The sequence below is a fragment of the Columba livia genome, chromosome 2 (genome assembly GCF_036013475.1).
Source record: "Columba livia isolate bColLiv1 breed racing homer chromosome 2, bColLiv1.pat.W.v2, whole genome shotgun sequence".
Taxonomy (NCBI): Eukaryota; Metazoa; Chordata; class Aves; order Columbiformes; family Columbidae; genus Columba; species Columba livia.
This window is the reverse complement of record NC_088603.1, coordinates 127,985,419-128,002,535: the sequence shown is the minus strand read 5'-3', so window position 1 is coordinate 128,002,535 and position 17,117 is coordinate 127,985,419. Positions and strand designations below refer to the sequence as shown.

Sequence of the window (17,117 nt, the reverse complement as noted above, 5' to 3'; positions counted from 1 at the left end):
AACAGGATTAAGGAGATGTAAGTAGCTGGCCTGGTAAAGAGAACTATGGCAACACAACAGGAAAGAAACATGTTTAGCAACTTCCCTGAGGTCTGGAAGAGGGGCAAGTAAAATGCAGTCTGCAGTCTATGGACTTGACAGGACAGGCACGGGACACAGCTCTTCAGCACCCTAAGTGTTGACCATGCATCAGCCCTTCCCCCAAAGTTTCAGGGATGTTTGCTGCCAATCAAAATGCTAATAGATCTGGTTCCTGGCAAAGTTTATCAGTTTATCTTATCTCTAGTCTCTTTTCTCAAACCCTGTTTCCTCCCTTTGCCTGTGGCTACTCTAACTGCAAAAGTGAGTTATTGGAAGGGGAAAGGAGAGGAGAGAAAGAGACCCAGTTTTCATAATTCAGATTTAAAATGCAGCAGCTCTGAAAGGCTTCCCCTTCAATTTTATTTCTGAAGAAGCTGTGGCTATCAACCTTATTTCCTTTGTTGTTTATTTAGCGTTTGAACATGACTGAAATTTTGTCTAATTTCATTCTGCCTTCTGCCAAAAAATCTTGATGGATGAGCTGCTCATTTCTTCCTTTCCCAGCCCCTGTGAGTTTAATGCATCAGAACAGTTGCTTCTCTCTTCTCCAGTGACAAAGACAAAAGAAGCTGCACCACTGCAAACCTTGCCTAGCCCCCATTTCAGTGGAAACCAGCATTTAAAGTATTACACCTGAGAACTCAAAGGAGACAAATGCTTCAAGGAAGATAGTTTTTCCTTTATATGCAAGACTCTTGTTGCCATCTGTAAATCACTCAGGTTCCTATCACAATTCAGAACAACAAGCTGGCATCACCCCTAAAGACAGAAGGTTGCGTGAAAGATAAACAGAATAAAGGAATCATTAAAACACCTAGAAGATAAAATACTTGAAAATAGCTCCCCAAATTTCCTTCTGGCAAGACAGTGATTGAGCCATAAATCAAAGCTATTCTTCTTTAGGGAGTATTTAGGGACAAGCCAGTATGGTTTGTAACTGTGCTCATCTAAAGAACCACAGCTCTTACACTAATGGGAAGAAGCAGACAGAGATAACTGGTCACTGACCCCAATTACTTCAATTGCACTCTCCTTCCAGCAAGAAAAGTAAGCCCTGTTTTTAACAGAATCAACATAAATGAATAGAATCTGTCTTAAATGCTGTGTTTCATCTTATTAACTTTTAGCTTTTCTTATATTTTATTTGCATTGCTAATAACTAAAACAGCAAATTGTGTTGGATGGATAGATTAAATTGCTTCTTTTTCAAAATTAACTTTGACTCGCACAGAGTTTCATGTTATAAAGGCTTTGTACAGCATCACAGAAAACAATAGTTATTTAGAGGAAATAACTTCAGTCCGTTATGTAGTACTCAATGACAATACACAAGAAACAAGGGCAGAGAGACTGTCCAACAGGTATTTGCTTTGAAGTACACACACATACACACACACAAATCTATACTGTTCATTGCATTACGAAATTTTGAAATCTACTGGTTTTCACTCTATCTTTTTGCTCTGCCTCTCCATCAACTTCATCCGAGCATGCCTGTGGCCTGCAATAAGCAGTGGGATGAAAACGTCTATAATAAACAGCAAGAAAAATAATGCCTAACACCAGACTAAGAACAGTTAAGATACTCACAATGATAAAATCTATTCCCTTAATAACAGAAGGTTTCCAAAACATATACACAAGCAAAATACCTAGTGTTACAACAGTGTGAGTGGCATAATAAATAGAAATGCAACAGTTTGTTTTTCTCCCCTTTATGTTAAAAAACGTAAAAATTAGAATTATTCCAACAACAGTTCTGTACAGATATTCCATCTTCATAGATTTGCAAAATGTCGTATGTTGTTTCAAAGTCCAGGTGAAGCCACAGATCCAAAGAAATATCAGCAGAATTACAGAAGTTCTAACACTTAGTAGAGTGATCAGTGAAATACTGAGTATCCAAGAAGTGATGGTAAACAGTTTATACAAGAGATACACTAACTTGGAAAGCACATGAAATTCATCTTTATCAGGCAGAGATTTTCGTAATGATACCTGATAATCAACCGTTGAAATGGAGATACCACAAAAAGACATAAAAATGGCAGCATCTAAACAAAACACAAGGATGAATGTTAAACCTAAATAAAATACAATTATTTTACATTCTTATTTCTGAAAGAACTCTTGGACAAGTTCATGCTTTTTTAACAAACTCTTTATAGCATTTTATATTTCCTCTGTGCTCCCAAATAAGTCACTTTAATTTATAGGCTCAGTTTAGCTACCTAAATCTAGTTATGTAATGCTGTTTGGGATGCCTAGGTTATCTTGCCTGGCCTCTGGCCATTGATGGTTTCACTTAAGTTGTGTGCCATATTCGTCACCCCCGTATGCAGATACTTAGAAATTCCCAACATATTGTAAACAGCCCATAAAAACTTTAGTTTCAGCAACTGATATTGAATCTGGGGTGTCTGTAATGTAGAAATCTATAACTAAGACTTGACCCTTCACATGGTCATATTTAAGAAGAGGTTCATCTGAACATTTTTTCTGAGTACTTATTTAGTCCATGGACTATGAAGGAACACTAAACAGCAATGCAGGTCTCTCCATTTGGTTAGATAAATTCCAACCCTGAGTAAGTCAATGTCTTGTCAATAATGCCACTAGGTTCAGAGCTGGACATGGTACAGCTCCTGCCTTGCTTCTGAGAGTTGAACCAGTATCTCTTCGTCATAATGCTGACACATCCTTAGTTGTTTTCTGACTCTGTCCCTTCATCTGTAATGTGAATGATGGCAGTGACAGCTCACAGGGCTGCTCTAAATGTATTACTTATTTCAAGATGGGCAGCTTGCAGTTTTAAAAGAAACTGTAAGCAAAAGCACACAAAACAAACTGCTCTGCAAATGATATACTAATTGTATTCAGTAGATTATCTTCAAGTGACGTATCATTATGTTTCTATTAGGTATTATGACTTGTTATAGTGACATCTTACTTCTTGTGGAGTTAGCAGAATGAACCATCTACTAGACAGAAATTATATTTATAAAAGCAGAGTAAATACATAGTCGAGTGTATGTTTTCCAAGGTATGTTTAACATGTTACTCAATCACATGAGTTATCTTTTTAGGTAAGATACTCAACTTGCAAATTAAGGAGAAAGACTCACATTGACAGAAATTATTTTTGCTGTGTTCCATGAGGATGTAAATCTGGACAAAAAGCTGTGGCGTAGTCTCAAGAAATGTCTTGAATACTCTGAGCATGTTAATATCAGTCACTACATCAATGACTTGTTTTTGAATGAAGTTGGGAGGGTCTGTTTCTGATGCATCTCCACCACTGTTTTGTTTAAATGCAGCTTGGCAGCCATACTTCAAAGCAAACCAATACCTGTAAAAAGGGAGACTTGATTAGACAACATTTTTTAAAAGTGCAACTCAGCAAAATGGTATAGCCGAGCAATGATTTTTCCCACTTCATTCTCCGTTCACATTTTATCTTTGAATGCAACCCAGCACCTTCTACTAAGATAAAATTGAGTATAGTATCTGCCTGGTACCAGTGATATCGGATAATCATTTATGACCAGTGATATCAATGCAATGTAAAAACTACTCGAACCGAATGAGACTTGCCTGAATAAAGATTACAAGCTTTATTTTGCTAGGTTCTTATTTTTTTAAAGTACCGCATTTCTGAAAATTCCCTTAGCATCTCTTCTCAGTCTCTCTTTGAGATACCCATTCACTCTCTTTTTACCCTTTTAAGGGTATTAGTAAATATCCAGCTGTGAACATCCATATATATAAATATAATATAGATCCATAAGCCCCAGACATAATATCTGATGGACTGCAAACATACAAAAGGCTTTTTAAAAAAATCACTACAGTATTTTTTTCTAAATACTTAGGAAGTCTTTCATTTTAGAAAATTACTTTCAAGACACATGGATTTCCTGGGATGACAGATTCTATAAATAATCTGAGTGGTTTTACATGAACAAGCCATTTGATTTGGCAAATGAGTACATCTGAATGACTTTTAGAACAGATCTGGTTTATTTTCAATTAAACCTAAATGAACATTTCCTCTGAAAGAGCAGTAAATGCAAAAATATACATAATTAGTTAGTCACAACCAGTGTGCATTCTGTGTGGTAAAGAACCATGTCTGTTCAGTATATCTCTAATGTCATGCTTAGGGACAAAAAATCCCTAGCTCCTATTTCCATTTTCAAGGTTTTTACTTCAGGCCTGGAGGTGGACATAGCACCTTAGAGGGAACAGAACACTTATGTTTTAATCAAAAACTATTTTGATAGTTACGGGAGGAACCAGCTGTTGCACATGGTAACCTTTACAGCTTAGGAAAACAGGATGGTGGCTACAACCTGGTGTAGGACCTGAACTCCAGCTGCTGGAAATCATAGTATTTCTGCTGCTCCTAATGGACTCACACACAGAGACACACAGCCCTGGTGAATTATCTGAATCATTGCACTACTGCTTCAGAAGCCAAGAGATGTAAGCAACACTTTCTCTGTAACAGATTAAACAGGGCAATTCAAGAAGAAGGTGTTTTCGCAGCTAAAAAGCTTTTTCCAGTAGAACTGTTCAGCAGCAAACAAAGACTGTTACGAGAAGTATTCTCGTAACTATGCATGTAAATCCTATCTTGAAGCAAAGCAAGGCTTGCTCTCTTCTGCTGGTTACTTGACTTTAAGTGGTGCGTAACACTGGCTGGACAGACTGTAGGTGAAACCCCATAACTCTGCATCACCACAATACCTCATTATTAGTAAGGCGGCGTAAGCTTTGCAAGGCCTCACGGCTGAGACTTGCCAGGCTTGCTCTCTATGAAATTTTCTTGACTTGTCTGTGACTTTGTTTTGCTTGGGTTTTCTGCAGAAAATTTGGTGATTTCTTCCAATTGACCAGGTGGTTAATTTGCTTTACTTTTGTCCATTTTTGTCTGATACAACCATAGTTTATAGAGGTAACAGTAACAAGCAGATATTCTGTATTGAATGAGCTATTTATGACAGACATGATGATGTAGGATGGAGAAATATAGTCCTGGTATGACAGCAGAAGTCCTGAGATGTGGAGACAGAGGATACAGTATGAAAGAGTACATGCATAGGATGATAAGGGATGGTTTGACACTGGAGACTCCATGGCTATAAACAACTCACCAAAAATCAGTTATAGAAATGCAGACATGGAGCTGGATGAAACTACTTTTAGGGGTAACAAAAAGAACAACGAAATTGTATCTAGCACGCATAAAAGGCACCATAGATACTAAGTTTGGATGTAACCTGAAGCTGCAGAGAAATAAAGGAAAGCAAAGTCTAAAAGCATGCTAGCAAACATACAAAATAGACCCAAAGTGGATCCCGAGTGAAGAAGAGGAACTATCAACATGAAGATCATGTTCCTCCCTGAAAGACTCCAGACAGTGGTAACACCCATAACCCCCTTGCACACCAGAATTAGACTTCTGACCTTAAGACCTGGAGGAGCAGAGGAAAGGAGAGGAAAACATGAGGAAAAGGGACATGAAATATGTATGTAACAGTTTTAATCATGTCATTGTTACTGAAACTTGTTATGTATAGAAGTATTCTTTCTTTTTCTGTAATAGATAGATCTAGACTAATAATGATGCTAGGAATCAGTTGTTACAATTTCACTTATACTAAGTTCTTGGCTTTACAGGTATATAAATCCTGTGTGTTTTCCCACAAACAGGATTCTGAGTATAACAGTGTTCAGACATGATTTTCAAGCCTGTTTCTGCCTATTCAGTTCCCGGATATCTTGAGCTTCCAATATTCTTCTCCAATGAACCCATTTTGACTATAACTGGCAGCCAAGGACAGCAACAGCAGCCCTTTTTCAAGAAAACTCACTGAGCTTCAGCCAATTTTTCTAGCATTATAAACATTGCTAAAGGCCTTTCCTCTCCACAGAAAGATTTAGTCATCTGGATTATGAAGATTACATCATTCATTCAGGTCTATTTTCTTGAGAAATCAAGAAGAACAGCACAAACCATTGCATGGTTATTTTACACAGTGGTACAAGCCTGCTAGCGTGCAGGCTGAGCAAGGTAAGGTCCTATGCCTTAGCTTGCTTCCTACTTTTGTTCATTAAGGCTGCATCTGAGATGATTTCAAGATAAACGCTGAAGTGCTGCAGATTCCCAATTCCCTGATCGTCCACAGGATCATACACAATGTGGACCTCACAAAACACACAGTTGCATTTCGTTTACATAGCAAACAGGGGGCAGCAGATCATTAGACACCTGGATCTCACAGAATCATCTCCCAATACGACAGTCTCCTTCTGCTTACAAGGGGCACTAGGAAGAATTCCTGGCTCCTCCAGGTGTTAAAAGTGTAACACCTTCACCAGCTTTAAGGACAAAATCCTTTGACCACAGGGGAGACAGTGTCACAGGTTCTTCTGGAGCTACAAACGAGACACCCAGGATTTTGAAGGTCCTGGGTTAAGTGCATGCTAGAGGAATCGTGACTTATTCCCTGGTATGTTGAAGCTTTTCCACCACAGAAGTGAGAATTGCAACCTGGAAGCAGCAGTAGCAGGTGTGGAGTAGTTTTGTTACTACTGAGGAGCCTGAGGGGAAGATCCTTTGCTCTTCTCTTTGCAGAGGTTCATAGACTGCAGCCCTGCCAGTCAGGCCATACGCTGATTCTGTGAGCTGGCTCTAGAGCCATTATTTACTCCCAAAGGAAACTGTTTTCTACTTTTATGTTTTTGTGTATGTATCTTACTCTTCTCTGCACAATTACTCATAAGCAAATAACTGAACTATTTGGCAAGGCATCTATAGCTTTTCCAGTTTATGAAACAATTAGTATTCCAAAACATCTGGTTATTACATGCAAGATGTAAACATCTGGAGAGTTTGCAATGTTTGCAAGAAAAAAACAATTGGATAGACCAATCTGTTAGTTGTCCATGGACTCATTAACCAGAGCCTGTGCTTGTCCAAGCAGCAAGAAGTGGAAACCACCTGCATAAGTTTTGATCTGCAGAGCTCACAGCTGAGAAGGCAGATGATCCATCTTAAACTGAAGGTGAAATGAATATGTCATAAATACAGATAAATGCAGGGTTACCACTTTTTCTTCCTTGAAACTCATTAAAGAGGATCATTTTTTTTTAATTAATCCAAGATATATAAGCTACTTGGAAGCCAACAGAACAAAAAATGTCACTTCTTTACAACTGTAATTGTCATATAAGAACAGTAAAGAATTATCAGTGTTTGTAAATATAATATTCACTTTGATAGGAGAAAAAAAAGAGGGTTTCTGCCCTTGTAGTGTTCCTTTATGGAGAATACAGATGATAGTACTCCCACTTATTATAAACACTCCTTGAAACACAGCTCCACTGTCTCTCTGTTCTTAAGATACTCCTATATTTTCATCATCATTTTGTAAAGGATGACATTTGCTCCTGGTCTCCTGTAAAATTAGGAAGGCTTTGGCTCTGACTGGGAATTCACAGAGGTGACAGCTACTTTTTTTTGTTGCTTCACAGCCTTCACATGTCACAGGCAAGCTGCCTTGGCAGTGCTTCCATGCCACCTGCTTCACCTCAGATTTCCACCAAGGACTTTTCACCACAATCCAAGTACTACACTGCACGTCCCATCTCATCAAACTACACCGACAAAGATTTGGGTGCCATTTAGAACTTTGTGCAGGCAGGGTGTGAGACACCTGGCAACAATGATTATCCTGTCTAACTTCTAAACATGCACAGTTTGCAGCATAGTATAAATCCTTAATCAAAGGCAAATTATTCTCTGCTGCATGTTAAAATTAATCCTCTAAGTATCAAATGGCTTGAATAAAATCCATGAAACTGATGCAACTAAATCAATACTTTGATCTGTAAATTTGTATTAAGAAAATGTGATCGTTATTATGTAACCTCTAACTCACTTAAAGTAGCATTATAAACCTTCCACTATTAATTGACCCTCTGTACCCCACTGACTTGGTATCTTAAATATCCTTCTACTTATCTTGTCCTGTGAAACTTCTTGTTATACACATAAACTGCTAGAGGCATGTTACCAGCTTCAGTCCTCATTTTTAATCAGTTCTTGGTTTGGATGTGACTTACTAGGTGCTAAGTCTGTACCAGTATAAACAGAACAACACCTATCTTAACTCTGAATTTTTCTCATTGTCTTTTAAAAACACGCAATGAAATAATCCCAGGTTCAGCAAAGTACTCACATTTACTCTGATGTCTCATTAATTTAGAATTCATCTTTACAAATATTCAAAAAAAATATTTTTCATCTGCTCCTGTTCAAAGATTCAGGGCATCTTGAGCCAGCCTTTAAGCATCAAGAGACACAACAGCAGCTGCCAATATCACAATATGGCCTTCTATCCTGACAGTGAAGGTTATTAATTTCTAAAATTTAGTCTTCCGGAGACATCCTTGACTGATGCTCCAAACTACTACATGTCAGTTGACTCCAGAATTCATATGGTGCCCCAGGGAAATGTCCCCTTTTTCGACATACACTGACTGTGTTATTGTCTTAATGCTGACTGTGAAGCCACAGTCTGTTCTCAATTCTACCAGCATCTGTGTGACTCATTTAAATGGGTCAGGCTGAAAATAATTTTAGTCAGCAGAAGTAATATATACTTTACCAACATAATTTTGTCTCCTTTTAGACAATAATACTTCATATGAAATATAATTACAGGTCTACATTCTTTCCATTAAAAGAAACTAAAGACTTATTAGATATAGAACAATTTTAATTTCATTTTTGCTCTATTTTGAACATATGTATGCACATAATGTATACACACATATGATTTTCATATTGATTTCTTAGCATTGCAATGTGATAACATAACCAGGTATTCCCATTGTGCTGCGCACTGTACAAACATAACATAATTAAGTTCCCTGTCTCAAAGATGGAGTAAAAAGTGTAAAAGACACAAGAGAGGGAAGAAGGGAAGAATGAAAGGAAGGAATGAAGGAAGACAATTTGGCAAGGTGTATTCACATCTTATAATTTCAGGCATCCTAAGGATGTATTTACTGACTAGGTCCCTCTTTTCCTCTGTAGTAAATGGAAAATATATGTTCCTGCCCCAAATAACATTCTGCAGAAACCTTAACAAGTACGACCCAGCTCCATCTATTTTTATCAATTGACTGTAGAGATAAAACCGAGAGACTCATTGTCTAAATTAACTGGATAAATCAGATGACTAAGAAGGAAGACGGGAGGGAGTTGTATGTAGTTACACCTAAGAAAACATGCATTTAATAGGAAGTATGCAATAGTTGATCACCAAGGTACAAGCACAGACGTCGGCGTGCTGTTATCAATTTGTACTACACAGTACGCATTATCACACTGCTGAGTACAGAGGAGTGGCTGAAAGATCTTTGTAATTTATACATACCAGCTTGGAAATTTTCCAGGTATAAGTGGCTGTATAGGAGACAATATCATGTGTGCAATAGAGGACAACTGACCAAGTTGACAACACTGTCAGTTCAAAGGGCAGAATTATGTTTACTAGATAATAAGCCACTCAGAGAAGATGGGACTAATTCTGGCAGAGGCTTTGAAAATTATAGAAATTCAGTCCTGAACAGATTACAGAGAATGAGGTCATGGTAGAGAAAAGGGAAAAAGGAAAGTTTTCAGCCAGACATTAAAAGAGCAGCTTCTGCCATTCTACACCGTGGTTACTGGCTTAACATTTATCACCAGTTATCAGAAAGAGAGGTGATGGCTTTAATTTCCTTTGGAAGAAGCAAACTCAGAGGGGTAGGTTTGTAAGTCATGAGGAGAAGAATGGCACTCCTGGCCACACCTGAGGATTAAAAGCCTTGGGAACAGTGAGCCCCAGACATCCCCTCTAAAAGGCAGAACCAGGTAGAGAACCTGTGGCCAGGTCTTGGTGTGTCTCCCATGAACCAACCCATGACCATGGATGTGGTTAGTGAAAAAGAAACCATCCAGAGAAATTGAAGAGGGATTTTGTTTTTCTTCAAAATGTAGTATTTTTAAGTTTTTCTAATATCTGACACTAGAAAAATTAAATCTGCCTATAAATACTCCTCTCTGAAGTCTGAAACTTAGGATTGTAAGACGGCTAAGAACAGGAAAGTAAAGCTGACAAAGGGAAAAATAACAATGAGAGGCAAAAGTTAATTGTGACACTTAACAGCTTCGTCATTTTCCTTAATCCATGATAGCATCAGGTGAATAAAATGCGTGAGGGGAATTTTTATGTTGGCATAAATATATCTTTCAATGCTGTCCATAGAATAGCGTAGGAAGTTAAAGGAGGCACTTTAAATAAGTATTGTATTAAATGCACCTGATAAGTGTATTCACTCATGTTTCTTGCATGTTGCATACATAGAATACTTAAAATTCAGAACTTTTCGCCAACATCTTTCACTTTAGTTTTAAAATAGAAGTAAAATCTTGGCAAAATGATCTCTAGAACGATGATAATGATAAGATAATTTTATAGCAAACCACCACAGAATGATAAGTATGTGGTATCTTAAACTATTCTTGGACATGTGCCTTTCAGCAAACAAAGGTTCCTGTCACCATTACCTCAGTCTTGCAGGAAGTACTGCTGCAAGCATTCTTACTAACTATTCAACCATCCATTTGTCTCCTGAATCAGTGTTTTTTCTACACATGGCTAGACTCTCAGGTTCAAAAATTACCTCTTACTTCAGCTGTCTCACCTGCTTAGTGTAATCCAATGAATTCTTACCATCACTTTAAAAACTTACATTTATCAGTTACAAGAGTATTACTCTGTAATTAAATATGCCCTATCAAAAGGCCAATGAATCAAACAGAGTTAGGCTGTGAATGATAAAAGTTACTATGGGTAAAATGAAAGAAGACATACATTTCCATCAAAAGATGACATAATTCACCCCTGGCATAAGCAGACAAAAATCCATTTGCTTACCTGGAGCAATAATTGTTAATGCCAGAAGTGGTCTTGTCCCTGAAGCCATATTTCTTTACAAACTATCTTAAGGCAATATGATTTCTTATTTTGAAATAATTAAATAAATAAATGTGCTTACCTTATAAAAATTCCACACTGAAAGAGATGAACTAGAAAAATCCATTTCAGCTTCCCAGTATCAGTACCTTCCCAATCATTTTTAAACCACTCGTAACTGAATACCTGAGTTATTAATGATGAAAGACCTCTAAAACTCAATATTAATATACTCCAAGAATATTGTCCTTGACAGAAATATTTACTAGCTACCCAGAAGTCCACTCCAATGTCAACTACATAAATTATAATTCCACCAACTAAAAAAATAAAATCCTGCTTAGTAAACTTCATCATGCATTAGACTGTCACTGTTGTCATTCTCTCCTCACTTCATGTAAAGGAAAGTCCAAATTAGTCTAAATACTTTCCTACAATGGAGTCTTTTTCCTGATGATATCACCTGTTCATAGTGCTTTATACAAAAGAAAGTTGAGCTACACATTCTTGTTATGGCAAAGGGATTTGCTTTTTTCTGTATTCTTGATTTAAATATTAATTAACTTCACTGATACACGTCTATTCTGGAAAAGATAATGGTAAATTGCCTAACTGGTGGAGTCATTCTTCATTACTGGTCCCTAAAAAGAAGAAGAAATATGGAAGATTAACAGTAACAATATTTTCTTTTAAAGCATCATACAGCAATTCTCATGACCATTTAAACATGCAAGTACAAAATGCAGAATGTACTGAGATATCAGCGAACAATCAGCCCAAGAGAAGTTGCACCTTCGAACCTGCTCACGTCACCCACTCTCCCAATCATAGTCGCTCTCCACTTAGCAAGCAGCACATGTGACCCAACCACATTGCCTACTGCAAACAGAACTCATTCACAGTCCCAGCTACACTTACATTGATTAAAATTGCAAGGATCCTTGTGACCTCTTTGAGTAGTCCTTAGACAACTTTCCTCTGTAGAACTGTGGTATTCGTCAGGTGAAACAGAAAAGCTATAAGGTAGTTCACTCTGTCTGATTCATTTCCACCTCTGCAAAGCTATAAACATTAAAATGACAAAGTCCCTTATTTCATTTGCTTATCTGAGAAAAAGCTGCTGGCAGCAATCTCAAAGGATAGTATGCAGGACACACCAAAGAACTGGGTTTGGGCTGGTGCCACCACCAAGCAGCAGCAGAGAATACACGAGAAACAGCTGTGCCAGGGAACCTGGGGCAGGGGCAGGCTGTGCAGAGGCAAGTTTCCTGTGGATTTTTGTGAATTTAGGCACGCTGCCACAGAGGAATGAAGTGAAACAATTGGTTAATATCTTATGAACAAAGGTAATGACTATTCTTCACTTGTGTTGACTGGCCTAGTCTACCCAAGTACAACTGCAGAAAAAGAGAACTTAAGCTCTTCATTTCCTAATGAAGACAAGTGGGAATGTAACAGCATAAAAGGGTGCTGGGTTTCTAAACGTTTTTGTTTGTTTTGTTTTTTTTTTCTTTTTTTTTTCTTTTTTTTTCTTTTTTTTTCTTTTTTGTTAATCTACACCTTAGATATTTCTAGCCTCTTGCTTTATCTCATACTTAGGTTTCATTCCCCGGCCCCAAACAGGTCAGAAAGATCAGGTAATCCTACAGCTGAGACAGCTGGAATCCTTTCACTGTTCTTTCCTATCCTCTCCTCTCCAAAAAAAATACCACTAATGTCTTTCAGATCACTAATGCAATTTATATCTAATTCACAGTCAGATTCAGGGAAGTGGACTTCAGTACAAAGTCCAGCATAAACTGAACTTAATGTTTACAAGTGTTTCATAACTGAAAACCCGTGTGCAAAACAACTTGATAGTTTATTACTAGGGCTCACTCAAGAAAATTCCAAAGAAAACTGTATTTACTCTGTGTAAGAACATCATGTCATTCTGCAACTTGAGGTACCACCTTCGTCAAACTGTATGCTTTTTTTTTTGTGACAAGAACATTACACATGGCTTTTAGAACAGATTTTTTTAAAAATCCAAAACCCCAAACAGGTTCACTATTTGTTTGTTGCAGGGAACCCAACAGTAAAAGTTAAGTCAATAACTGGATACAAACAGAAATTTCTTCGGGTAGGCAATTCATTGCCAAAGTAGGCAGTATATCAAGGTTCATATTTAATGAGTGATACTGTATTAGACACTTGACTGACAAGGAGTAGCCTCTAATTTTGTGCCTGAACTGAATAAATAGGGTAATGGGATGTGTCCCTCTTTACAGCCTCCTTATCGTTTCATATTTGGGCACTTTGCAAAGAGGAATTACCTCATCTAGGTGTTCCTGCTCCGGCAGGCGGATTGGATTAGATGATCTTTTGAGGTCCCTTCCAATCCCTAACATTCTGTGATTCTGTGATTATCACATTACCCCTCAAAAGAACGGAAGTTTTACAGGCTATGTCCAGACTCCTCTAAAACAACAGCATGAAGAGTAGCCGTGAGCCAGCTGACTTCTACTTCTGACACAGATACTGTTCAAACTGCTGTCATGCCAGCAATCTGCAGATCTATCAGACATTGTGGTGGTATGGGAACCCAACAGATAAGCTGAGATAAATGAGGAGCCACACATTTTCAAGCATGTCAGCTTGCTCACAGTCTCATAATTATCTTGAACAACGAATCTAGTCTTGAAAAAGCCTTGGACTGGCTGGTAAGAAACAGGGTTTACATTTTGCTCATGGTAACCTAAAAAAAAAAAAAAATAATCTATCAGACACTCATGAATCTGTATTCCTGAATGTCCAATGTCTTAATATCAAGCCCAAGCACAAATGCCTGCTCACAGGTACACGTGAAATCTCTGTTGAAGATCTCAGCCCTTAATATCCCCTATATTTTATGCATGATAGCACTCCAAAGAGTACCATGAACTCATGTACCAGGTGGGGTAAAATTAGGTGCCACAGGAAAGAGTATCTTGTATCACTCAGAATTATATTGCCCACGGTCTTATGAAACATATGAGATGTAACATGAAAGGAGCAAGAAGAGTAAAGTGCCTGTCAGCCAACGTAAATGTAAGCCTGCTCTGAAAACTAACATACTTCTACGGAATCATTTTGTGATAAAGCAGAAACAATAAAACGTGGTTAGTAAGGCATTCTGTTCTCACAATAAATTTAAAATGCTATTACAAAATGCAGACTTACCTTAATACTGGCCATGGATAGAAAATTTTCAGCTTAAAAAAATGTAGATTTGCACATATATTCACAGGTTTCCCATCCATACCCTTACAAGACCTGAAAAAGCCCAAGAAAAGTTAAAGGGCTTACTGATATAACACAAACTGAAACTAAAATCACATGGTAACCATGTGACACAGTTAATGATTTGCTACCTGTCAAGAACTGTCATTCTTATGAATATATTATAAAAATTATATTATAAAAATTCTGTTTAGAAGTCCAAGTCCATACTTACTACTAAGTTCAACACCCTCCCCATCCCACATCCCCCCCAAATAGGGGAGAGAATGGAAAGGGAAGGGAGAAACTTGGATTGAGATAAACACAGTTTAATCAAATAACAAAATACTAATAAACTACTAGTAAATTTATATACAAATTAGAAACAGAATATAAAATAAAAGATACTCAAGGCAATTCCTCACAAACTCCATCCACACCAAGCAGCCAGTCCCAGGAAGCAGCACCTGGTCCCAACAGCCGATCCTGAAGAGAGAAAAAAAGGAAAAAAGGCAGAAAGGCCCAGAGGCCTCTGCAAAATGGCAAAAGGCTGAACTAAACATGCCAAACTGAACTCCCCCCAGCTTGGACAAAAAGAATGAAGAAGAACGCACGAGAGAGAAAGCACCCGAGAGAGAGACCAGCAGATCCCAACTCTCCTTAAAAATGAAGCATGATGCTAATGGGACGGAATACTCTTATTGATCAGCCTGGATGTCAGTCAAGCTCTGCCCCATCCATGCTCCCCTTCTTCAATGCCTCACACCTGTTGGCAGAGCACTCAGAATGCCCCTGGCTCTCAGACCTGAGCAATTAAAAATATTAGCTCTGTGCTGGGGTGTTATCTCTTGTTCTCAAACTAACTCCAAATAATGACCATGTTACCTATGAAAAAGAAAGGTTTCTAACTACATGAAGAAAATTAACTCATTTTCAGTCAAACCAGCACAATATATTAATTTATTTATTTGTATATGCATTTATATATCTCAAAGATTTATGAAAAAAGAACAATCTTTTTGGGTATATTGGAAAACTGCAGTGCAATGCACTTTAAAATCTAAACAAAAAGCTTTTCTGTGAAATGATTCATCAAGATACTGCATGTGTCCAGCAAGTGATTAAAATTGTTTTCCTCTGGTAAAATTACAGGTGTTTGAAAGACCCTGCTCTGGGTGAGCTATTGGCACTCAACACACAATTTTTATGTGTGTTTAAAAGAGCTGCAGGGCACAAGGGACCGGTGTTGCGATTCAGCCTTTCTGACTGCATGGCACAGGATGATGCCTGCCCCCAGCCTGAGCTTTTCTGGCTCTCAGGACAGGAAATGCAATCCTAGCAGTGTCTTCATAGCTAACACAGTATCAGTGCCTGCCTTTTCTTGTGCTCCTTCCTGCTTCCCCTTGTAGGTTGTACACGCCACAATCATAAGCCACTCTCAAAGTGCTTGAAATATCATTCTTCTCATGGCATCAATTGAAGAACAGAATCAATGGACCAAGTTAATTTTCTAAAGCTAAAAATATGTCTGAATCCAAAGCAGTACTGCAGAATTTCTGGTTCAATTGCACATGGCTCATTCTTGCAGGACAACACATTGGGAAAACATCTTAGGACATCAGTGAGCCAATGCATTATCCATAACAGCCTTCTGCATAGAGGCACTAGAGACCTGTCTGCCTGTGCAGAATCATCTCGCTGATGATTCAAAGATAACAGGCCTACTATGTGCAGGCCAAACAAGCTCTTCATTATACTATGAACATCATGAATGCACTAATTTAAAAAGTAGTTGTATATTGCTCCACAACAAAATCCTGGTGACTTCAGAAAAGAAGCAGCTCAGCAATTACAATGACACCTGTTTTGTCCTATAAAAGATCAAATAAATACAAACACTCTGTAAGAATATAGGTTTTGTGGACACTATTTCTTTCAGTGTTGGACTAAGCTACTGTGTGCTTTTGCAGCAAATTAGATGTCTGACGCCAGCGTAAAGCTATGTAATCTTTGCCAAAAAAACAAAAGTGATTCATTATAGCCATCCTGTCTTATATTCTCTTAACCTGATTGTTCCACTTGCATAAAATCCACTGGGATGAACTGGACCACTGTTTCTTTCCAACTTTCACTTCACTGGGACATCAAAGTTTGATACTGCAGGAGTAGCTGCAGTCAAGACTGTGTCAAACTGTCTGTGGATCAGACTATCTACATTTAGCAGCTTTTACCAAGATTACCACTCTCCATGGATCTGGAGCAGATTGGAAAAACAAATGCCCTCCATGCCTATGTTTTACCGTAGGTTTCCTTTAAATCCTAAAAGGTCTCTATCAAACTTAGTGAATTATTAACATCATTCTTTTACGCATGAAAAATTTTGGTCATCTATGTTCTCCCTGAATTATAAAATTCACATAATTTCGCAGCAGGGCAATAAATACGTTATACACTGAGTTTCATGTATAGTTTGAAATTTTTATAGCTCCACTTCAGCTTTTTTAAATTCGCAAAGGCTTTTCGAGCTATTTGCCCAAATAGTGACTAAACTCCTACAGCTTTATACAAAGGCATCTTAAATGAGCCAAGTCACAAACTCGTTGCTGTGACCTTTGTTATTATCAAAAAACAACAAAAACCCTGTAGCACAGAGAGAGAGACAAGAATTGTGCATCTGAGTTTTGGAGTGTAAAGCAAGCAGCTCGCAAGCTAAATTACTGGCTGGACGATTTATTTGTTTACTAGTTAGGCTTGCCATCAAAG

General features: G+C 37.9%; 1 protein-coding gene across 4 annotated transcripts; it reads right to left on the bottom strand.

The window, feature by feature from the left end:
- Nucleotides 1-1,187: 1,187 nt before the first annotated feature.
- XKR9 (XK related 9) lies at nucleotides 1,188-15,289 on the bottom strand. 4 transcript variants are annotated; one of them, XM_065053763.1, is made up of 6 exons: nucleotides 14,316-15,289; nucleotides 13,430-13,851; nucleotides 12,033-12,176; nucleotides 11,197-11,755; nucleotides 3,207-3,430; nucleotides 1,188-2,135 (listed from the first exon to the last, which is right to left on the bottom strand). In XM_065053763.1, the coding sequence occupies exons 4-6, from the start codon at nucleotides 11,469-11,471 to the stop codon at nucleotides 1,492-1,494; spliced, it is 1,143 nt and encodes a 380-aa protein (XP_064909835.1). In that variant the 5' UTR covers nucleotides 11,472-11,755; nucleotides 12,033-12,176; nucleotides 13,430-13,851; nucleotides 14,316-15,289; the 3' UTR covers nucleotides 1,188-1,491. The 4 variants fall into 4 exon arrangements, with proteins under 4 accessions (XP_064909835.1, XP_064909834.1, XP_064909833.1 ...); XM_065053762.1 differs by having other exon boundaries at nucleotides 12,033-13,851; XM_065053761.1 differs by lacking the exon at nucleotides 13,430-13,851.
- Nucleotides 15,290-17,117: the final 1,828 nt, after the last annotated feature.

Bases quoted from the DNA above. Each gene is read 5' to 3' on its own strand.
- XKR9 (XM_065053762.1), bottom strand. From the start codon at position 11,471: ATGATGAAGTTTACTAAGCAGGATTTTATTTTTTTAGTTGGTGGAATT. The intron at 3,431-11,196 runs GTAAGCACATTT...CCCTTTTTACAG, and splicing joins CAGTGTGGAATTTTTATAAG to GTATTGGTTTGCTTTGAAGT. The intron at 2,136-3,206 runs GTGAGTCTTTCT...TGTTTTGTTTAG, and splicing joins CAAAAATAATTTCTGTCAAT to ATGCTGCCATTTTTATGTCT.